Here is a 25,614-nt window from a genome sequence, read left to right as displayed (position 1 = left end):
AATGCTAAGTGATACCACATGTTTGAGATGGTAACAAAAATGTACCAGGCAAGTCAGAGAACATTATTTGAAACTCAGACCACTGTTTAGTCTGGCAGCTCTTGTGCTCTTTAATTATATGGCTAAAGCCACATCTGTATAGCAAACACTGTAATATATTCTGGCCAATAACTGTCATCACATAAAATCAGAAGACTCTTGATATGGAAGAAGATTTGCTATTGAGACATGACAGATGAACTGAGAGTCCGTGTTTTATGCCTCATGTTACATTCCATTCAGTCGGGCTTCACTTTGTTCTACTTAGTAGACTGCCAGTGGCAGGCGTATGCAATATATTCACGATAATATACGACTTTATTAAGAGAGGATAACAACAAAAAACAATTCACAGCACAAGTACTTTGTTAATTCTAAAATGGTAAATGACCTTGGCAAATTACCAAAAGAAAGTGTAAATATTAAAGCAGAACCATGATGCCAAAACAGGTCAAATATGAATAGTATCAAAGAATTGACTCTCATACTTCAGAAGGTACACTGATCACATCAGGAGATTTTGTGTAGCTATTATTTCTACAATTAGGATATCATCAGCTGATGGTTTTACTGGCTGCAAAAATCAAGTAAAAAACAGTTCCTGAATTGGCTATATGATACACAGAGAGACCCAATAACCACATAAACAAAAAATACAAGGACACCATAGAAACTCTTCGTTGCAAGACAATGTTTCTTATTGCCACTGTCTTCAGTGCTGCATATTTTAACATCATCAGAAGCAAAATAAATTTGTTTTACAAGTTCAAAATAACTGAAAGACATTAACTGATGAAGCAAAAATCAAAGAAGCCAAAAAAAAAAGTTGTAAACTCTCATCAAGCAAAAAATAAACAAATGGCTGGGTGCGGTGGCTCACGCCTATAAGTAATGCCAGCACTTTGGGAAGCCAAGGCAGATGGATCGCCTGAGGTCAAGTGTTCGAGACCAGCCTGGATAACATGGTGAAACCCCATCTCTACTAAAAATACAAAAATTAGCCGGGTCTGGTGGTGCACGCCTGTAACCCCAGCTACTCGGGAGGCTGAGATAGGAGAATCACTTAAACCCGGGAGGCGGAGGTTGCAGTGAGCCGAGATTGCACCACTGCACTCCAGCCCGGGTGACAGAGCTAGACGTCATCTAAATAAATAAATACATGTATCTGTCAAAGTATATATTGCCCATCATTAATATTCTGGTCTAAGGCAATTGCCACTTTTATACATTATTTAATAAACCAGTAAAATTAAGATGTTAATCCGACATTTTTTCAAAAAATAAGTAATTTGAAGAATATTTCCTTTAAATCCTGAAGACAATGATACCCATGATGGCTGGGTAAAGAAACAGAAAACTGTTTATTATGGTAAAGGATAAAGTAGATTGCTTTGAGGTCAGACCTATGTGTGTATAAGAAACTAAGCATACACTGAAGGATATCAATGATTGGATGGCTGATGGCCCATAAAAACTTGTGACGGTTTGTGTTTTACCAGTGTTACCATAATCAACATCGTCTCATGGGCAATGATGTCCTCATCCTAGCAAATACAAAAGGGAAGTCCCATTTCTATTGTCACACAGGCCACTTACAGCTCTCACCTCCCCCATTGGACCAGTGAGGAAAGCTCCCTATGCACTCATACATACAAAACTGTAGAAACTCCTTAGAAAAGTAGCTCTATACAACTGAGTCATTTCTTAAAAATGACTGGTGAATTGAGAAGACTGCCACTGCCTGATTGGAGCCTAGCTCTGGATTTCACATCACAATCTGAGAGCCCAGGCAAGACCTCCTGCAATAAAATAATTACGGTATTTGAGTGCTACTGTTTTCAGAATGCTTTCATGCCATCTCCAAAATGTAGAACGGTCTCTGGTTTTTGCCTAGTGGCCCAGGAAACCTAAGGCTCTTCCTAGGGAAGAACTTAGGAGATGACCAGAGACCTGTGGGCTGCATCCACTGCCCACCCCACCAGAGTTCTGTCAAGCTTCAACAGGAAACACATGGAGGAAACACTGCCCCAAATTGTGCCTCAAAATCCTTCAGTCTGAACAAACAATGAGCAGGTAATAAAATACGGCCAAAGGCATAGTGTACCTGAGACTTAACCAACATTCTAGATACATATGTAGCAAGGAAACTGGAAGACACACACTTTAAGCAGAAGTTCAAGAAGAAAATGGAAGAATGATCCAACAATATATACAACTCTTAAATCATAAAAACCACTGTCCATAAAGCCTGGAAGACCCAGGCTAAAATTCACCTCTAGGAAGAGTTCCAAAGCAGGCTGAGACACTCAAACAGGTGAGTCCTTCTGTCCAATGTGAAAGTAGTAAATTAAGTAGTAAATTCTGAACATGTTTAAATGATTTATGAGAGGAAATGTAACATATTTTCCCCAACAAGAATAATTATTTCCTAATAATTGTTTAAAAGGTAAGTATAAGAAAAGGAGCTCATAAAAATGACAATTAATACCTAACTTTTTTTTTTTTTTTTGAGACGGAGTTTCATTCTTGTTGCCCAGGCTGGAGTACAATGATGTGATCTCAGCTCACTACAACCTCTGCCTCCCGGGTTCAAGTGATTCTCGTGCCTAAGCCTCCCAAGTAGCTGAGATTACAGGCACATGCCACCACGCCCAGCTAATTTTGTATGTTACTAGAGATGGGGTTTCTTCATGTTGGTCAGGCTGGTCTCGAACTCCTGACCTCAGGTGATCTGCCTGCCTAGGTCTCCCAAAGTGCCAGGATTATAGGCGTGAGCCACTGCGCCCAGCCAATGTCTAACAGTTTTTACTGTTTATGTTAAAGTAAGAAACAAAGGATGGTACCAAATGACTACAGCTCCAAATAGAATTATGTAAACAGTAACAAGGCATTAGGACAGTGCTAGTCATTGTTGTTACAAATATTCTAAAAACAGCAATATGTAATATAGTTTCCAATTACCCAAATAAGAATTCAATACCTTGTCTACCCAACTGATAGACCTCATCAATTGCAAACTGTTTTCTTAGCCTACCCTCAATCACCTAGTCAGCACCATTTCAAAAATCTCACTTTTAAGCATCTCAAAGCCAAAACACAGCTTCTTAACTTCCCAGCTCATTTACACCTCTCCACTTGTGACACTTTTCTTCTCCTTTAGGGAATGCTGGGGGAGGAGGGTAGAAATCCACAAGAGGGTAAGAACATCAGTCTAGCAGGTCACCACTTGCCCTCTGACATCACCAGTTTTACCCTTTCCAGGAGAGAAAGCATCAGAAAACTTGCAGTAAAAAGCCAGAAGTAGGCTAGGCATGATGGCTCACACCTGTAATCTCAGCAATTTGGGAGGCCAAGGCAGGCAGATCGTTTGAGCCCAGAAGACTAGCCTGGGCAACATGGTGAAACCCCGTGTCTACTGAAAATACAAAAATTAGCCTGACATGGTGGCACAGGCCTGTAATCCCAGCTACTTGGGGGCTGAGGCAGGAGGGTTGTTTGAGCCTGGGATGCAGAGTTTGCAGTGAGCCGAGACTGCACCACTGCACTCCAGCCTGGATGACAGAGTGAGACCTTGTATCAAAAAAAAAAAAGTCATAAGTCAATCTCCTTCACAGCTACTCAACTTTGCCACTGTGATGCAAACACAGGCACAGACGATACATAAAAGAATAGGTATGGCTGTGATGGCAGCAGCAGCCCATCTGGAGCAGCCTCTCCAAAGATGCCAGCTGTAGTAGGGGAGGTTCAGCCAAGGATGCACACTCTGTGGGGCTGGCAAGAGGCAGGAACAGGCAGGAGCCCCGCCCTCTACTGAGTCAGCAGGGCAGGGTACCTGTGCTCCCGGCTGCAGCTGCAGCCACCCAGTCACAGCTCTGGACCCTGGCACCCCTGTGTTCTCCAGGCCTGGAAAATTCCTGCACCCCCTGCCACCCCCAACCTCGGAAGTGCCTCTCCTGCTCCCTGGCCTCTCCCTGCTCCTGGCACCTGCTCTGGCTGTGGCCGAGCCTGGGCACTGTCGCAACCCAGCTGGGGGTATGCGTGCTCAGGGTGGTGCAGACACACCAGCCCCCTGCCGCCCCGGCCCCCTCCAGACTTTGGGTGCCAGTGAGCACAGGAGGAAGGCTGGGTGGGGTGTTGAGGGTGGCTTGGCACAGGCCTGCAGGTGCCCCACAGCACAAACAGCCTAGGCCACCATGGATGGCATTCTGATGGCAAAAGGCAGAGAGGTTCCTGGGCAGAAGAGGAAGGATTCCCGGTGAAACTCCACCTTCAAGCCAGGGATCGCCTGAAGCCTGGGGACAAGGCTGCCAGTTCCAGGTAGAGTCCATGGCCCAGACTGAGAACTTACGGTGCCTTTTCCACCCACGGACCAATGAGCATGCACTTCCTTCTCAGCCCATGAAAACCCCAGACTCAGCCAGACTCAGACAGACATTGGGACTACCAGCTGAGGGAAGGAGTTACCCACTTCGGGTATCCTCGACTTGTCAGGACAACCTGCCTGTGGAGAGGAGCTACCCACTTTGGGTCTCCTGGGAGCTCTTCTGTCACTCAGTGAAGCTCCTCTACATCTTGCTCAGCATACAGTTGTCCACATTCCTCATTAGTCCTGGATGCAGCACAAGAACTCAGGACCCACCAAATGCCAGGACTGAAAGAGCTATAACACAAACAGGGCTGAAACACACCTCCTGTTTGCCATGTTGCAGGAGACAAGAAGGAGAGAAGAGCTCCCATGACGGAGCCCAGACCCAGACCTAGGGGCTTCCCAAGCCAGGGCTGTGATACCCTCTTTGGGGTTCTGTGGTTGCCAGCACCTCCAAGCTTCTGGATGCTACCATGTTGCCTGGTGCCCAGAGTGGAGGCTGCTTGTGGTATGCCTGGTCCAGCCATAGCCTTGCACAGAGCTGGCACCTGTGCTGGCACCTGGAGTTGTCCGCCCTGCCACAGCCGGTACACCTGACTGTGCATGGTGGCCAGATCCCACGCTCGCTCACACACCCCATGCCACTATGTGCCTGGCTGGCCCTTGGCAGGCATGGGATCCAGGCTGATAACATAAGCTGAGTGCAGCCTGCTGGGCCAAGTGGGCAGAACGAGCCCAGCAGGCCAGAACAAAACTCGGGCAAAGGCACCAGCAGCCACAGAGATTTCCGGCTGCAAAAGCAACACCCCAAGGATCCTGTGACAGCTGTGTTCCAATAATATTTTATTTACAAAAGCAGGTGGTGGTCTGGATCTGGCCAGGAAAGTCCAAATTTATCAGCCCCCTGCACTAGATTGTTCTCATTAACATAGAGACAACACTAAAATATTCATCATCTTAAAAACAAATGAAAAACCTCCTTTGACCCCCATATCTCCTTCTAGCTCTCTATTTCAGCTCTCCCCTTTGTAGCAGAACTCCTTTAGAGTTATTGATGTTCCCTGTCTCCACTTCTTTATCTCCTCCTCAATCCACTCCACTAGGCTTTTGCCCCACACAGCACTGAAAATTATCCTTAAAGAAGTTACACCTTCTGATGCCAAAATAATGGTAATCCTCTGTCCTTATCATACCGACCCTCTCAGCAGCCCTGGATATTATTATTCTCTCCTTCTGAAAGTCCCTGAAAATTGGAGGCTTGCTTTTAAATACTACAGCTAGCACTAGCACAGCCAATTAGCTCCCTCACCTCAATTCTACATTTCACCTTCCCAAAGAGAGGCTGCCTCTGTCCACCCTCTCAAAAACAGCCCACTCCACCTCACAGAACTCTCCATTCTCTTTATATGCTTCAATATTCTCCACGGCACTTGTAACTAGTGGAAGGTATGTTTGTTTAAGTTGATTTCCTTGTTTATTGTCTATTGTATACCTCCATTCGATCATAAGCTCCATCTAACACCAGGACATTGTTTGTTTTGCCCACCTCAGTGAATATAACTAGTTGTGAAGTGACTCAACGAATGAATGAATGAATGAATGAATAACAACTCTTTTGCAGGCAGAAAAAATGCCAACCTGATTCTGTTCTGAAGTTCCATGATTCTATGATATAAATAGACTATAAGACCTCAAGAGACAGAAAAGTAAAAAGGAATTTTCCTGTGGGCAACTAAGGAAATACTTTGGGGGAAAGTGTTAGGTAGCATTCCATTAACAATGATGATCTCTAGATTTCTATTTAAATAGAGGAGGAAGGAACTGTGAATTAGTGTTGATTGTAGCCCCCAAAATACCCAGGCAGTTCTGACCAAAGACCAACTAACTGCTAGCTTCCAACACAAGCATGCATTGGGTGACTCATGTGACCTGGGCGCCATGTGACCAAAGAGACATCACCGTGGAGAGCTCTCTGCCAGGCTCTGGTTACCCTGCCTTGAGAAAAGCTATCACGGAACCCATGAAAGCCAGAGAAGAATAACTACAATGAGCAAGCCCCCAGCCTACAGGGCTGCTATGAAAATAAGGATTCAAAAGATTAAGTTGTCCCTGACAGCAGACATGAACAGTCTCAATGTACCCAACTGAGCCTCATACAATATAGATGGGCAATGAAATGTTTACCGAATTATCATGAAACAAGGGGAAACCTCTATGATGGGAAGCAAGATAATGGAAGAAAATAAGCAGAAATATTTACCACCTAGAGCAGCAAAACTCACATAAGTTTTTTATATCCTGAAAATATAAATAACATCAAAACAAGCTTAGATCAATTACCATTGATCTTCCTTATGAATAAGTAAGAAAAACAGAATACCTGGGACAAAACTCCTAAGAATTCAGGTCGGTGTTTTTCTACAATCCTATCAGAAAAATAATACTGGAGTAGACGGAGATAATTAACACTTATTTCATCAGTGCTTAGTAAAGGCTTGGGTTTGTTTCTGGAGGAGATACAGTGATGAGTTATATCATAATTAACATAAAAAGGAAAGATATCAACCCTATCAGTGTGGTTTAAGTCATAAGCCAGAACAGGGCTCAAAACCTAGGACAGTGGGAGAAGGAAGAGGCTAAACTGAACGAGGATATAGACTCAAACTACAAATCAAACAGTTCCAAGAGCAACACAGTAATGAAAAGCAAAAAGAGGTGGGGGTCAGAACCTCATGATGATAGCAGGGGGAAACAGGAGAATCATGCTTTTGTTTTTATCCACATGACACTAAGAATGACTGTGTTGAGAAATTGGACTGTTCTTATAAGTATGACACAAGGAAACTTAAAACACTTTGACTTTAAGTTCTTTGTGATATTCATTTGGATTTTTAAAAGAAGAAAGGGACTCTGCTGAGTAGTACAAAGCACCATGAATAAACCAGGAGATGTGAACCTAAAATTTGATCTTGCTTCAAATTGATTGTGGGCCTTAGGACACACAAATTACTGCTGGGGCCTCATTTTCCTGATGTATAAAATGAAGACAATGGCACAGTATACTAACAATATCTTTTTACTCTGTATTTTTGATGCTTTGATATCCTGGGGTCTTACTAACCTAGAGGGAATGCCTGTCCCAGGCCTAGCTAATTCCTACAGACAGCAAAGAACTAGCCTTTGAGCATGTCTTTCTAATGCAAACCGACCAATCCTTAGCTCATAGCCATAACCATCTCCGTTATTGAGCTCTTAACACTGTAGGCCAATATTCCTCTGCCCTGATAACTCCAGGGTCAGGTACTAGACACCCAGGGACAGCCCCTACACTCCAGAGCCCATTGAAATAATTCAAACTAGCCAATCCTAAGGCTGCTTACCCTGTCTTGCCTGTTCCTTCCCATGAAAACCACAGTAAAAGTTCTTGTCCACATTTTCCTCTGCCCCCTGACTGGCCCTGGTTCTTCCTCACATGGCACTCAGTGGCATGGTATGCCCTTGCTCTTGGATCTTTTAGTAACAAACTATTTTTTCAATGGCAATTGTCTCCTCATCTATTGGCCTCGCCATACCTGAATAATAAAATCCACATTTTAAAAGACCCAGATGATCTCCAAAGTTCCATCTAGCTCTAAAATTCCAATATTCTGTGTTCACATGAATAAAGACCAAAAATTTCTATTCCTTTAAAGCAAGAAACAGCAAACATTTTCTGAAAAGTGTCCAGAAGTAAATATTTTAGGCTTTGCCAGACACAGAATCTGTGTCACATTCATCTCTGTAAGTTTTACAACCTTTTAAAAATGTAAACACCACTCCTACCTCACAGGCCTCACACAAAAACAGGCTGCAAGCCGGGTGGCCATATGGGTCACAGTTTGCCAGTCGCCACTTTAGATGACAAGGGAAAGTTTACAGACCTTAGGAAGTCTTGCAAAACATAAAAAGCTTTACTGAATCCATAGTCAGATTTAAAACCACTCTGCAATGCACAATGGGGAATCACTATTTATAAATGTATACAATAAACCTAAGTTGTTTCCTTATAAATCTCACACCAAAAAACCATCCACTTCTGACCCAGAAATAACTGTTAAGAATTCATGTGACCGTAAACTCACATCTATGCTAAAAGAAAACAGTGAGAAAATATCACTGTGTTGAAATAACTATCCTGGCTGGAGTCCAACAGACACAAACTCAACAGGTTCACAAATCAAGAAATCCATTGCAAGGACAACGTGTATCTATTCTAAATATACTTATAAATTGTGGATTTCTCTAGAACCAGACAAGACAACACAAAACAAACATATCCAACTATCAGCATTTCCTTTAGAATGAGAGGTGCTATTTTACTAACAGCTTTCAAAGATAGTTAACAACCACTGACAGCTGAATCAAGAAAAAGGATTTCCATAGGAAAAACAAAATGCTAAACTTTTCAACAGTAAAGTAAAATTTTATGCTCAAAACTGTTAAACACCAATAATACATGCTGGGTAAGTATATAGCATTATAATCCTGAAATCAAGCAGAGAGAAAGGGGGTATTTTAAAAGCTTTTGAATCAAGAGTGATAAAAGGAGCGAAAACTCAAAATTTGCTCAGTGTTTTAAATATTTTATGCTTGTGTTATCCCCTGAAATTCTACTTTGACGAAAAGCATGAATGTGCACCCAATTTGAACAAATGGCTGAGAGCACTGGAACACGAGCTATAATCACAAAAAGAAGAAAGGGCAAGTTAAAAACAGGTGCTCAAGAGCTCAGTTCCCACTAGAGAAACCTTGTATTTTATTCTGCAGAGTACCAGTGAAGAATAACGAGAAACCACGTATGAGTGACCCTAAAACAGAAACAGGAGTCTTACAGACTCAGAGACTGACTTGAGTCTCATCATGAGGCTTTCCAATATACACAGGTCACTTGAGAAGCATCAAATTATTTCTGAAGAAATCAGTTCATTATAATAAAGTTGGTGTGATGCAGTGGCTCACACCTGTAATCCCAGCACTTTGGGAGGCTGATGCGGGAGGATTGCTTGAGCCTAGGAGTTTGAGACCAGCCTGGGCAACATAGCAAGATGCCATCTCTATTAAAAAAAAAAAAAAATTGTTAAAATTATCTAGGTGTAGCGGCATGCCCCTGTGGTCCCAGCTATTCAGGAGGCTAAGGTAGAAGGACTGCTTGGGGCTTGGAGTTCAAGGCTGCAGTAAGTGGTGACCACATCAGTGCTCTATACGCTGGGCAACATTAGAATGAATTTATTACATAGTTACATGGTTATTTCACATATTGAGATTTCATCAAAGGAAATATTTTAGCTGTATAAATTCAGCTAATTGAGGGTAAAAACCTTAAATGGCTTATTTTAACAACATTTTAACAAATATCTCAAACATCTCTGATGATTTGGGCTTTTACTTTTACCAGACTACAAAATTTGAATTAAAATATGTAAGAATATGGCAATGCCTAACTTTATTAAGGCATACAATAAATTGAAAGGCAAACTGAAGTAGAAGCTATTTTGTGACTGGGGTATCCTCAATGGCTTGCACAACCACTTTGCAAAGTCAATTCAAAAAGACTGTCCTGCCCATGCAAGTTTTTTCTGCTACTGAAAAACTTTTCCCCCTAATTTTTTGTAGGGCGCTGGAGCTCTGGTTTGAATCAATACCACTAGACATTTCTACCTTCTGTCAAAGGGATTACCTCTTTTAGGAATATTCATATTAATATTTCTTCCCCTAAGAATAATGAAAGGATGAAGAAAGGAAAGGAGGGGGAAGAGGGAACACTTATACACTTATATGGCATTTTCTATGGACTAGGGGCTCCACAGAAATATTAATATTTATTACTCTTATTTTCCAGGGGAAGGGAATTTAGGTACGGACAAATGAAGCAACTTGGCCAAAATCACACAGCTAGTTGGGTTAAATTCCTTTAGATGCCATCATCATCAAAAGACATGGCATTAAAAAATCATTACATGTATTAAAATCATTACATTGTTTAATAAAAGCCTATTTATAAATCTAAGCACCGTCATTAAATACTAGGCACCCTTAGAGTAAGAACATATTTATTTTTGTCATCATTCAGTAGTTGGTGATTAAGATGTTTGATAAATTAATGAAAGAAGGAACAAATGAACCAAAAACTGATGAGAGAAGTAAGCTGAAGACTGGTGACTATATGGCCAGAAGTACTTTTCACTCAACACTGTACCATTGATTCACTGTGAATTTCATTTAAGAGATCCCTAAAATTTCATTCTGATGAACAGGACTTTTACGAATCTTGTCATAAAACAAATAGCTCTAACAAGCAAACTAAAATAACAACAATTCTTAGACAAAGAATGTAAACAATTTTTTTTTTTTTTTGCAATTCAGGAAAACAGCTAAATTTTGCTCCAAAAGAACTGGAAGAAGTTAAAATGTAATTTGTTTGCTGAGGAAGATTTGCTGAAAGCTCATTATCTCTTAATGGAAACAAGATACTGGAGTGTTGCTTTCTCTGAGAGGAATGATTTTGGTGCAACCTACTGTAAAATTAAGGAGAGAGAATAGGGCAGTGCTCAGGGGAGTTAACACTTGCCTCCCAATAAAACTGCACCAACATGGCAAACAACTTACCTTTCTGCTATACACTCAATAATAAACTAGATCCACCAGGGAAGTACTTTTTTTTTTTTTTTTTTAAATCCTGGTCATGTACAATGCAGATTTGATTATGCTCGTCCCTCACTTAAAGGGGAACAATAAATTCCCAATGGTAATATGACTAAGCTTTAACAACTTCCATCAACTAAGAATTCTATAAAATAAGAATAAACACATAAAAATCATAATGCTGTCGGATGCGGTGGCTCATGCCTGTAATCTCAGCACTTTGGGAGGCCAAGGGGGGCGGATCATGAGGTCAGGAGATTGAGACTATCTGGCTAACACGGTGAAAGTCCATCTCTACTAAAAATACAAAAAATTAGCCAGGCATGGTGGCGAATGCCTGTAGTCCCAGCTACTCAGGAGGCTGAAGCAAGAGAATGGCGTGAACCTAGGAGGTAGAGGTTGCAGTGAGGCAAGACTGTGCCACTGCACCCCAGCCTGGGCAACAGAGCGAGACTCTGTCTCAAAAAAAAAAAAATCACAATGCTCCACTTGATACAGGATGGTTTAATGTTCCAATAGTTATTATGGTACTCTAAACTCATAATACATACAAACAAAATTAAAACACATATATTTCAAAGAACATGATGCTGTTGGATACAATTAATAAGCAAGTTAAATTTGTAACAAATTGTTCATCGTTATTTTTACATATTTGGAAATCTATCTGCACAAACAATTAAGGCACTCTACACTTGATGTACATCTGTAGCTGACCATTTTGCCTCAAAACCACTGACACCCTGTAATCCCAGCACTTTAGGAGGCCGACGTAGATGGATCATGAGGTCAGGAGTTCAAGACCAGCCTCACCAAGATGGTAAAACCTCATCTCTACTAAAAATACAAAAATTAGCCGGGTGTGGTGGCGGATGCCTGTAATCCCAGTTACTCGGGAGGCAGAGGCAGAGAATTACTTGAACCTGGGAAGTGGAGGTTGCAGTGAGCTGAGATCGCACCACTGCACCGCAGCCTGGGTGACAAAGCGAGACTCCATTTCATTAAAAAAAAAAAAAAAAAAAAAACCACTACTGATACCAAATAACTGGGGAGGATCTCTAAGGTTAATGAGTGCCATTTTAGGCACTTGCCAAAATCAGGGGTGACATTCCCTAACACAAAGACTAATTTTTTTGGTTACAGTAAGCATATAAACAGAGCATTCATAGAAATTCACCATATATTAGGCCAAAGCAAATAATAAGACAGAAATAGAACAAAAAATATTACCTGATCACAATGCAATAAAACTAGAAATTAATATCAAAGACTTAATCGTCACAATAAGGGAATGGCAAAGATCACATATACACTAATTTGATAAAGGTTTTGAATTAATAGGCACTTGTACACAGATGGTGGAGAGAAAACTGGCACAACTTAGATTGGGGAAAATTTGGCAACATCTCTCAAAATTACAAATACTTAGACCAGTGGTTCTCAAACTTGTTTGTACATTTAACAGCTGGGGAGCGTCTAATTACTGATGCCAGTGTCTAGCCCTAGAGATTGTGATTTAATTGGCCTAGGGTATGGCCTGGACTTCAAATTTTTTAGAAGCTCCCCAAGTGATACTAATGTACAGCCAAGTTTGGAAATCGCTTGCTTAAATCTCTTTTGATAAGCAATTCCATGTCTCATTTATGGTACACATATATTCACACACATGATCAATGTCCTATTTCATTAACTGTAGCTTTGTTTTATAATACTAAAAGATTAGGAAAGAACAAATATTCACCTAAAGGAGACTTGTTAAATCAAAATGTAATATTGATAAAATGAAACACTATGTATCTGTTTAAAAGAGTGGCACAGATAGTATATGAATTACATTTCAATAAAACTGTTAATTTTTAAAAGAGGTCCAGAAATGATATAGACAGCATGCTACTGTCTATGTGAAAAACAGTACACACACACACACACACACACACACACACACACACACACACAAACTGGCGGCAGTGGTTCTCTCTGGAGGAAGGATTGCTTTTCTCTGTATACCCTTTCAAATACTGAAGTTCTGAACATGTTATGTATTAACTCTGAAAAATAAATTTTTAAAATTAAAATGAAATATAAAATCAATGTGGTCATGTTCCCCAAGCAAACAGAATTTTTATGAGGTAACATTCAAAGGCGCACAAGCGAACATTTTGGAATGATAGAAACCCTCTTTATCTTAATTGTGATGGTGGTTTACATAATTGTGTACCTTCTTCAAAACTCATAGAACTAAATACCTCAAATGAGTGATTTTAATCCATGTAAATTATATCTCAATAAACCTGTTTGTTTATTTATTTACTTAAAGCTTACATGACAGCTGGGGCCTCTTGAACAATGCTGATAGAAATGTAAATTGGTACAACCCACCTGGGAAACTCCTTTATGGTACAGTGTATCCGTTGGATCTGGATTACCACAAGCCCTCAGACCCAGCATTTTTACCCCTGCATAGGAATATTCATAGCTGCACTCCTCATGACAGCAAAAATATGGAACAATCCAGACTTTGTTAAAAGTAAAATGGATTGGGTGACTGTGGTGTATTTGTGCAATGGAAAGCCAAGAGAAGATGATTTGGTTTGAAAAGTAGCATTGCCCAGACCAAGGAACCGTTGGCAAAGGGCATAAGAAGAAAAAGATACATACACATTCCTTGACCATATGAAGGGGCAGTCATTCTCACTCATAAGAGAAATACATGTTAAAATTACTCTGAAATAACTCATTTCACCTGTCACAATGGCAACATTGCAAAGTTTAATGAGTTTTGATGGCAAGACTTGCAGAGAAGTAAGCATCCTCAGATATGTCCTTTGGAGGTGTAAAATGGTAAACCCAAGGGAAAAAAATTTGGCCATATAAAAAAAAGTTCAATGTATTTCTCCTTCGATACTCAATACATTTATAGGAAGTATCCTATAAGATATACATTCATGCATACAAAATTACACATTTATGAGAGTATTCATTATTTGCAATTACACAAGAGTAGAAACAAGTCTATCCATTAGACACTAGAAAAGTTATATCCATGCAATGGAAGATCTTACCACTGTAAAATACAATGTAGAAGCTCTCTATGTATTGATACGGAAGCAAATCTAGAGGATAGACAGTTAAGTGAAAAAAATCAAAGGGCAGAAAAACATACATAACATGCTAGTTGTGTATAAAAGAAAGAAAAGAGGCCAAGCGTGGCAGCTAACGTCTGTAATTCCAGCAGTCTGGGAGGCCGAGGCAGGCGGATCACCTGAGGTTGGGAGTTTGAGACCAGCCTGAACAACGTGGAGAAACCCTGTCTCTACTAAGAAATACAAAACAAATTAGCCAGGTGTGGTGACTCATGCCTGTAATCCCAGCTACTCGGGAGGCTGAGGCAGGAGGATAGCTTGAACCCAGGAGGCATATACACAGGTATATACACATATGTGTGTGTATACTCATATATATATACTCATATACATACATACAGATAGGCAGGCAGGCAGGCAGAGAGAGAGAGAGAGAGAGACAGACAGACAGACAGACAGAATTTAAGTAGCCAGAAAAAATTCAGGAGGACATACACCAAAATAGTAACAATTACTACCCCTAAGGGAGAAACCTGTGAGGCAGAGGGTGTGGGGGATGGAGAAGCCAAGAAGATCTCTTGATTTTATTGTTAGAATTTAAGGCAAAAACAGTATATTCAAATATTACTTGTTCGATCAAAACAAGAAAATACAAAAACTATTCCACTAAAGTCTGCTTGTAAACTTTTTTTAAAAACTAGAGTAAATGGACTTCTAAACCTAGTCTCTAATCACTTTTAAGATAAAAAGATTCTATAGAGGCCAAAGAACTGTTTCTACTTCTCTAGGGTTTCTCTCCTCAATATAAGGAAATTAAGCTGAATAGAGTTGGCAAGAAGGAAAAGAAGTCTAGAAAACTTGACACGTGAATGAGCCAAAGTTACAATTAAAAAAGTAATTGCAATCTGTTCAATCTAATGAAAGGATAAAATTAGGATACAGTATTAGCACATGATGTCAAAAGTCCAGGCAAGAAATAACTATCTGAATTTTTATGCAACTTCTAATACAGATTCAGTCTTTAGAATTAAATTTCTTCTTCAGGAATGGAGAATGATCCCTTCTGAGTGATGAATTTGGAAGGCTCATTGCTCAGGCTCTCTAAAAGGCTATAGAAACACTGAAGCAAACACTTTGCTTCCAATTGGCAAAGATAAAAAGAGTATTAGTTTAGTGCTCCCCAGATTATTTTGCAACATGGCTCAGAGAACAGAGGGTAGTATTTACATGGCATCCTTTGGAAATGGATAAGGGAAGGTAATAGGCTCGGGAACTACTACAGCCCCATAACCCAAACCCAAAAGACCAAGAGCAACTTGTCTCCTGTGACTCAGTCACAGCAAATCTATGTGTCCTGACACACCCACTGGGATGAGTGTTTTGGATATGAGCACTTTCTAATAACGGCCTTTCTTGTTTGCTAGTAACAACAGTCATAGTGGCTCATAATAATGCAGTACTTTCTGTGACTGGACAGCAGACCAGAGGAAATCAAGATGGTAGGGGCTATGTGATTTAGTTCTTTGTTAAAGACCAACTGGTAGCCCTGGAGATGCACTGTACCTACAGATGGTATTCAAATCCCAAAAGGTCCTCAGACACCACCTGTACAAGAAAAGTAGTTTTCTTGTTTGAAAGCAAAAAGAACCTCTTCCTTTCTCCTTTCTTTCCCTTCTGTGGACCTCTCAGACAAACTATTCTTCACAAAACTAAAAACATCCCAGCAACTAGTTCTAAAGAAATTTGGCATCATCATATTCAATACCTTCAATAAAGATAAAAGCTCTCTACCACTTAAAAAAAAAATATATATATATATACACACACACACACACACACACACACACACACACACACATATATATATATCGGCCAGGTGGGGTGGCTCATGCCTGTAATCCCAGCACTTTGGGAGGCCAAGGTGGGTGGATCACCTGAGGTCAGGAGTTCAAGACCAGCCTGGCCAACATGGTGAAACCCCATCTCTACTAAAAACACAAAAATTAGCTGGGCATGGTGGCGGGTGCCTATAATCCCAGCTACTCGGGAGGCTGAGGCAGAAGAATCGCTTGAACCCAGGAGGCAGGGGTTGCAGTGAGCTGAGATGGTGCCACTGCACTCCAGCCTGGGTGACATAGAGTAAGACTCCATCTCAGAAAAAAAAGCATGTCAACTAAATAAAATGGTAGCAAATAATAGTCGATAAATACTATTGAGATTTAATAAACTGCTCAGTACAAAATGAGGCACCAATTTTAAAGTACATATATTGTTTTATCTCTTAAGAGAAGTTACCATTTTAAAGCAGCATGCATTCCACAGTATGCCAACTCTAATAAGAATTAAAACTTCTACGAGAGTCAAAACAGCATAAATGACAGATATTACAATCCATGAAACATTAAAAAAATGACGATTTTGACAACTCAAACGTTAGTCTTTTGGCATCTCATCTTTAATAACATTTTCAGAACACATAAAATTCATTTTATAGGTGAGACACAAGAAAAAGAAACTTGAACTTCCAGTACCTTGTGAAAGTTGGGTTGTGTTCAGTCATCGCAACTAGCAGTTTCAGAGCATAGGCTGGTACCGGGTCAGGTTCTATAAGAATGTGCTCATACCTGAAATGATAAAGATATTTAAAAAGTATTCAGTAGGAAAAATTCTGTCCAACCTCGAATTCTATATCCAGCAAAACTATCGATTTAGCTTGAGACAGAAAGATATTTTACACACTAATAAAGATTTAAGTAATTTACCTCTCATGTGCCCCTTCTCAGAAAGTTACTGGCAAATATGCTCTATTGAAATAAGAGAATAAACCAAATATAGAAAGACAAAAGAAAAAACAACTCAGTAGTTGTCCTCACTTAAATGCTACTCTGAACAATAGAAATAATATACCATAAGGTACAAACATCTGAAACATATACAGACACTGAAATAAATGTATTACTTAACCTCATGAAGTTTGAAACAACTTCACTCTCCAATGCTGATAATGATACTCACTTACTTCAAAAAATATTGCTGTTGGGAAGATTCAGTGAGATAATCCATGTAAAACAATTAGTACTGAGCTGGGCATATAGTAAGAGATCAATAAACACTAGGCGTTTGTGTTAAAGGTCTCCAAGAACATTCTCACATTCAGAGACTCGCTAGAGAATTCACAGGACTCAGCATGGCTAAGATGTAGCACAGCAGCATTGTAAGGCCACCTCTGAATCACATGGGAAAGGATGCACGCAGAGGACTACAGGATGTCATGTGCCAGTTTCCTTATGTCCTCTGTCTTCCATGAGGGGTCACACACAGCACACTCTTCCCCCAGCAACGAAAATGCAGCACATGTGTGTGATATTTCTGCCCAACGAAGTCTACTGAGTACTCAATGGCCAAAGTTTTTATGAGGGACTGGTCATGTAGGCAACCTCTATCTAAAATGTATAAAAATTCCAGATTCCCAGAAGGAAAGCAGCTGTGTTCAGCATAAACCAGACTGTCTGCTCAAACAGTTGAGGCACAGTGAACTACCCTTATCAGCTAAGTGTTAATTGGGTGTACTCTGACAGTCAAGTTCCTAGATGTCTAGCCAATGACAATATTTTGTTTACAAAATTTTTTTTTTAAATCCTAAATTAAATGTATTACCAAAGAGAATAAAACTCAAAATGTTTTCATCAAAATTTCCACAACAAAGTTTTCCCAAGATTGTTTTCCCATGTGATTTGCTAGGCAGAGGCTGATTTATGTACTACATCTTACCTATTCGAGGTTTACTCTCCAGTATGCAGCACTGTGTAGATGCTCAATAAACAAGCATCAAATGAATAAACAAACAAACTAACCAATTTTATTATTTAATTCTTTGGAATAGCCAACAACTAAAAAGGGAGAAAAATATCTCTAAAATTCCTAACTGGATATTTTAAAAATCTATGAAATAAAACAGATGCCTTTCATCTAGAGAATAGGGCCCCAAGCTTACTCAGAGCTTATTTACTGTCATTTTGGAAATCACTGTATAACAAGCCTAATTATATAGCCTGTAAGCCCACAACCATTAAAAAGGAGCTAAGTAAAGAGAAGAGAGGGACTATTACAGGAAGGCAACCAATGAATTATAAGAAGTAGGACTTGAAAGCATAAGAAAAATAAAAGAAATCAATCCCAAGAACCCCAAGCAAAGAATAGTCTGTGGAGCATTTAATACAGAGTAAGAAGTTGCTCAAACTCAAATGGGACCTGAAGCCCACTACACACCACAATGTCCAAAACTGGGGTAATGAGTCAAGACAGTGTTAAGTGGAATGCAGTGTTCTGTTTAAGAAGTCAGGAAATATCATATTTTAGAAAATTTGCTTAAATTTTAAAATTATAGTAGTTAAAAGATTTGCCCATGTATAAAACATATCAAGTGTGAGTAATTTCAAGAATGAAAAAAATCAACATTAGGAAATCAGTTAATATATTTTATCATATAAATAAAACAAATACCAAGGAAGCATCTTTAGGGATAATAAAAATGTCTGATAAAATTTAACATCTACTTCAAATTTTGTTTAAAAAAAGACACAACTTGGCATACTAGAGAGAGATCATTAGTTCCTTTATGAATTCTTCTGAAATAAAAGGTTCTTGCCATCTTGAGTAAAGAGTATGTCAGAATATTCTCAAAGTGTAATAATTTGCTAGAAGGACTCACAAAACTCTTAAAACTTGTTATACTCCCAACTATGGTTTATTACAGTGAAAGGATGCAGAATAAAATCAGCAAAGAGAAGAGGCGCATAGGGCACAGACAAGGAGAGACCAGGACAAGCTTCCAGCTGTCATCTCCCAGTAGAGTTGTACAGTGTTTACTCCTCCCAGTAGCAATGTGTGCAACACTGGTGAAGTACTACCAACCAAAGAAGCTCACCTGAGCCTTGGTGTCCAGGGCTTTTACTGGAGGTTGGTCATGTAGGCATGGATCACTTGTGGTATTGACCTTAGTGTCCCAGTCTCTAGCTCCTCCAGAGGTCAAGCTGATGTGTTGTAGCCCAAGGCCCCCATCATAACTCACAATGTTACTACCATAAATTATCAGGCATGGCTCAAGGTCTCATGTATTCAAAGGCACTCTTACCAGGGAGGATATTCCAAGGCCAGGAAGTTACCTCCCAGGCAGCAGTCAAGGATCAGTTTCTTTAGAACGTGCAAAGTTTGAACACCCTACACATGATGAGTTAACGCTTTATGGCATACATCCCTAAGAAGGAAACTGAGAGGCACTGTCATTAAAGTCAGAAATAAAATAACAATCCTCTTCCACTGCTTACCAGTATTTGGAAATTGTCTGGCCAGGCAGAATCAAACTGAAGTGACAGTGAGAAACTTCTGATGAGTCCTTCATGTACCCTGGATAACCAGCTCTCCTTGTTCCCACTCCAAGACATACTTGAATCACAGAAGGAAGGAGCCACAAGCCTGTGAATTTTTATAAAGCTTCCCAAGTAATTGTCTTATTCACGTGCTTGTGTGGAAATCACAAGAGGAAATATGGACAACAACTACTTAGAAATACAACAGAAAAAAACATTCTCAACAGGGCTGGAAAATATATCTTAAAATAGACTTGAAACATATAGAATCCAAATGTAAAAAGAAAACATTGGCTAGGGATGGTGGCTCACACCTGTAATCCCAGCACTTTGGGAGGCCAAGGTGGGAGAATTACAGGAGACCAGGAGTTAGAGACCAGCCTGGGCAACATAGTAAGACCCTGTCTATAAAAAAAGAAAAAGATTCTTTTTAATTAATTGGGTGCAATGGCACACACCTATAGTACTAGCCACTCAGGAGGCTGAGGCGAGAGGATTGCTTGAGCCCAGGCATTTAAGGCTGCAGTGAGCTATGATGGTACTAGTACACTCCAGCCTAGGTGACAGAGCAAGACCCTGTCTCTTAAAAAAAAAAAAAAAAAAGAGACAGAGAGAGACAAAGAAAAAACACTGCTGAAACATTACTGGCTGAAACCAAAGTGTCTTGAGGTTGTTTGAGGTTATCTAACCTTGAAACAGGAGCGAAGAATAAAGCTTGCACTAGCTTGCGCGTAAGAATTTTCCCAAAGAATATTGCTCTGTTTCCCTCCGGTTGGAAAAAATGATGGGCAAAATTTATATTGGGCACGTTTAGAATACAAATACTGAATATATTTTAGTTTAAGAAATGATAGGTTTGTAATGGTCAGCAAGATCAAGCCAAAAGTAGGCTGTGATTTATTAAGCTTGTCTTTGAAAAAGCAGCTAGTAATTGAGTCTTGCACTCCTTTGAATGCAACTTAGCAGAAAAAAATATATAGTGATGAGCCCTGACTCTTGAAATGGCCTCAGAGAAGATTGACTAGTGAAGAGCTGGCCCATTTTGATGAACTAGGGGCTGGAGAGGAATACTCCAAGTGCCCTGAGGCTGGCCAGAGATTAAGATCACTGTTGACAGTGCCCTGTCCAGACGGTGCCCTGGAACCTCACACTTCTTTCTCTAGGATCTTCTCTAACCAAGATGTCCTTGCTAGAGACCAAAACAGGAAAGATGCAGGCAAGAAAGACCATTCATACTAAATTCAGATCCATTCCAAAGAAGAGAAAATCCCTTTTAAAAATCACATATTCGGGACCTAAGGCAAGAAGCTAAAGATGAGATAGTCCCCAACTCTTAATTCTTCATTACCAATCCTATAATTAATAAATCCCCATCTTGTCAAGTGCCTGGTATAGACAGTGCCCAATTAGGTCAGCTGGGAGAAAACTGAAACTGGTATATAAACAACTCTGGATTATCATGAGAAAATATTCTGAGGGATGTGACCAAACAATTGGTCAAGTGGAGAAGTGTCTCCAATTTTGTTGAGGGGAGGGAGAAGGAACTGTATAATAAAGAAGTCCACTCTGCAGGGATTAAGTCAGAGACTCAAATTTTCATCTCACTAGAGTGTGCTCTGAGAATGTGAAGCAGTGATTCCAGAATATTCAAGAAACTTCAGGGTTTGAGGAATGTTCCTACAATGAGGAAGATTCTGCTACATGAAAGGCTAGAATACATTATACAACCACAATAATTATTACATATAGGGTGGAATAAAGAATATACACATACAGTTATGTGCCACATAATGACATTTTTGGTCAACGACAGATGGCATATACAACAGTGGTCTTATAAAAAAAATTTTTCTGTATCTTTTCTGTTTGGATACATAAATTCTTATCATTGTATTACAGTTAGCAGCAGTATTCAGTGCAGTAATAGGCTGCATAGGTTTGCAGCCTGGGAGCAAAAGGCTATACCATAGAGCCTAGGGGTGTAGTAGGCTGTGCCACCTAGGTTTGTATAAGGTAAACTCCATGATGTCTTCACAATGATAACACTGCCTAATGATGCACCATTTCTCAGAAGGTACTCCCATATGGCGCATGACTATAAATCAAAAGAAAAGAAAGGTAACACCTAGCACTGGATAGGAAAGAGTAAATTTAGAAAGGGAGTTAGACTGGTTAGACCATATCTCAAGAAAATATATCTCTAATAAATTAAAATTTTAAGGAAAAAATTTTGACTTTATTAGAATACTAATGAGTAAATATTCACATATTGTTGGGCAAGAAGGCCTCTTTAGCATAACAAACGTAAAATGAATGAGAAAAATACTTATAACCTTAAAGTTTTTTTTTTTAAGATGGAGTCTCACTCTGTCCCCCAGGCTGGAGTGCAATGGCTCTATCTCAGCTCACCGCAAGCTCTGTCTCCTGGGTTCACGTCATTCTCCTTCCTCAGCCTTACGAGTAGCTGGGACTACAGGCGTCCACCACCATGCCCGGCTAATTTTTTGTATTTTTAGTAGAGACGGGGTTTCATCGTGTTAGCCAGGATGGTCTTGATCTCCTGACCTCATAATTCACCCATTTCAGCCTCCCAAAGTGCTGGGATTACAGGTGTGAGCCACCGCACCCGGCCACCTTGAAGTTCTTAATTTAAATATTTCTCAATGGCAAAACCACCATAAACAAACCAAATGAGGAAAAGATAACTTGCAGAATGTGGGTAAAACAAAAAAGTTAATATTCTTACTATATAAAGAGCTACCGCAAATCAATAAACAAACCACAGAAAAATGGACACAATTCACAAAGAAGGAAATAAATGGCCAAGAAGCATGGGGAAGAAATGGTCTATGTCATCGACATCTGGAGGAATGCAAATTAGAGCTAACAAGGGTACAATAAAATGGGCAGTTTCATAAAGGGAAGCTGGTAATATAAACTGTTCATCCTGTTTAAAAAAATTGGCAGAATGTTTTAAATACCTTTAAAATGCATATAATTTTGAGGGTTGGGAGGAAAGACAGGGTCTTCCTTTGTTGCCCAGGCTGGAGTACATTAGTAAGATCATGGCTCATTGCAGCCTCAACCTTCCAGGATCAAAGAATTCCCCCAACCTCAGCCCAGGTCCCTCCCCACTCCCACCCCAAAGTATCTAAGATCACAGGCTCATGCAACCTAATTGTTTTATTTCTTGTAGAGACAAGGCCTCACTATGTTGCCCAGGCTGGTCTCAAACTCTTAGGCTCTAAGGATCCTCCCGCCTTGGCCTCCCAAAGTGCTGGGTCTACAGGAGTGAGCCACTATGCCTGGCCAAAATGTATATGAATTTTAACACAGAAATTCTATCCCTAGAGATTCTACAAAAGGAAACAAGGATGTGTCCAAGGATGTAGCCATAAAAAATGGTTTTTGTAGCATTATATATAATGTATAATACTGGGGAACTCCTAGATATTCAGTGATTGGGAATTGTTCAAATGATTTTTAGTACATCTACAAATGTAGGTATAGATAATTTTATAAGACAGCCAATAATATAGTGTTATATAAATGTAGATACAGTCACAGACATAGATAATAACAATACAATGTCGAGGAATAGTGGGGACAGACAGGTTCCAAACAGAGAATTTCAGAAAGTGCTAAGTAAATCTCACCAGGAATGAAGAAACCATAGAATGAAGCAGGAAGATACTAACTTAAAATGGCAGGCAAGAAGCAAAACGTTGAGAGTCTTGAATAGTTGGGTAAATACTGTTAATGTGTTCTACAATCTTTAGGTTAAAATGTTTCTAAGCAAGGGAAGGATTTGAGGAAGGTAATGTGTTAAAATGAAAATCTAATAGAATGCGACATGGATCTGAGGCTTAAGTTTACAGAGATGTGTGTGGAAAGAGATATTCTGGGTTTAGGTAAATAGCAGGCTGCCAAATAGCAAGGATATTGAGGTAAAATCTAACTTTTGAGAAGGTTAAGTACATTCCTCTAGACTGCTACAAGAAAGGGGTAGATGGCTGATTCTTCTTGGCATTTTCTGCACAGTGTCTTTCAAAATGTGAACTAGGTGACATCTTTAGTCAACTTCAAAACTTTATAAAATAAAATTAGGTATAAATCAAACAATAGTTAACTTCAGGACTTCCCAGTCTTGTGAGTTTTATGTGATTGAGCTCTGTGTGATTCTCTGGTGTTTTGCATGGATACACAGATAAAAGTATATCAGTAGTTAAATGGATACATAAATGAATAGTGAAATGGACAGTCAGGTGGGAAAACCTATATATACTCATATATATAGGTATGTATATATGTATATACATACACGTGTATGTATATACACATATACACACTTTTTTAAGTAAAAGAAATGCAGGTACTTCAAAATAAATGTTAAATATAATTGCACATAGTAAGCTCTACTCTCTTCTGGGTTGTCTCTTCAATTAGATCAACAGCAAATTGTCATTATGAAAGCCTAAAATAGGCCGGGCGCGGTGGCTCAAGCCTGTAATCCCAGCACTTTGGGAGGCCGAGACGGGCGGATCACGAGGTCAGGAGATCGAGACCATCCTGGCTAACACAGTGAAACCCCGTCTCTACTAAAAATACAAAAAAATTAGCCGGGCGTAGTGGCGGCGCCTGTAGTCCCAGCTACTCGGGAGGCTGAGGCAGGAGAATGGCGTAAACCCGGGAGGCGGAGCTTGCAGTGAGCCGAGATCGGGCCACTGCACTCCAGCCTGGGGGCGACAGAGCGAGACTCCGCCTCAAAAAAAAAAAAAGAAAGCCTAAAATAGATAAAAGAAATCACTTAAATAACACTCAAGATTTACAAAACATGCGAAGAACTGAAGTAGTAGAATTATCCTGACTATCCTGATTGAGAGGGAGCAAATAATATTTATCTTTATGCTCTATTACCTACCATTGACTCCCAAACTATCCCAATTTACATTTCGGTAGTTAGTAACCCAAAGAGGGAGATCACTGTACCTAAATGTGCCAATTTAGGCACAGACTCAAAACATTATACAATGATTAAGTAAAAGAAATAAGGTAGAATATGATGATGCTTTTGATGAAAATTATCTGAAGTTAAATTTTTATCTACAAAAGATTTATCAAAGGTGAAAAACACCCCTTGCTCACAGATCGGAAGAATTAACATCATTAAAATGATCATACTGCCCAAAGCAATCTACAGATACAATGAAATCTCTATGAAAATACCAAAGTCATTTTTTACAGAAATAGAAAAATAATCTAAAAATTCATATGCAATGACAAAAACAAAAAAGGCCAGAATAGCCAAAGCAATCCTGAGCAAGAAGAATAAATCTAGAAGCATCACACTACCTGACTTCAAAATATATTACAAGGCTATAGTAACTAAAACAGCATGGTATTGGTATAAAAATAGACACACAGATCAATGGAACAGAATACAGAACTAAGAAGCAAATCAACACATTTGTAGCCAATTAATCTTCAACAAAGCCATCAACAACACACACTGAGGAAAGGACACTCTCTTCAATAAATGGTACTGAGAAAACTGGAAAACCATATCCAGAAGAATGAAACGGGACCTGTCTCTCATCATATATAATCACAATAGATTAAAGACATAAAACCTGAAACTATAAAACCGCTAAAAGAAAACATAGGGAAAACTCTTCAGGACATTGGTCTAGGGAGAGATTTTATAGCTAAGACATCAAAAGCACAAGCAACAAAAACAAAAACAGACAAATGGGACTATATTAAACTTAAAAGCTTCTACGCAGCACAATAAAGTCAACAGTTTGTTGTTGACTTTATTCAAAAAATAAGAGACAATCTGCTTACTGTGAGAAAATATTTGCAAACTACACAACCAAGAGGGGAACTAATATCCAGAATATATAAGGAACTCAACTCAGCAGTAAAAAACCAATAATAATAATAATAATAATAATCCCATTTAAAAGTGAGCAAAGGACATAAATATTTCTCAAAAGAAGACATAAAAATGGCCAACAGGTACGTGAAAAAATGCTCAACATCACATCAACAGGGAAATGCAAGTGAAAACCACAAT

The 25,614-nt window shown here is 39.5% G+C and overlaps 1 protein-coding gene across 9 annotated transcripts in view; it reads right to left on the bottom strand.

Annotated features, from left to right (window-relative positions):
* The window catches only part of ULK4 (unc-51 like kinase 4), a 793,903-nt gene that overhangs the window by 402,635 nt on the left and 365,654 nt on the right, over positions 1–25,614 (bottom strand). For all 9 annotated transcript variants that reach the window (XR_001899874.3, XM_017955554.2, XM_021933668.2 and 6 more), the window contains one exon: positions 16,701–16,793. Coding sequence is in view for 8 of the 9 variants with exons in the window: in XM_017955554.2 (XP_017811043.2) it covers positions 16,701–16,793 (93 nt within the window). In the remaining variant the exon portion in view is untranslated. The remainder of the gene's footprint in view (positions 1–16,700; positions 16,794–25,614) is intronic.

This window comes from Papio anubis, chromosome 2, assembly GCF_008728515.1.
Source record: "Papio anubis isolate 15944 chromosome 2, Panubis1.0, whole genome shotgun sequence".
Lineage (NCBI taxonomy): Eukaryota > Metazoa > Chordata > Mammalia > Primates > Cercopithecidae > Papio > Papio anubis.
This window is presented reverse-complemented; position numbering and strand designations above follow the sequence as displayed.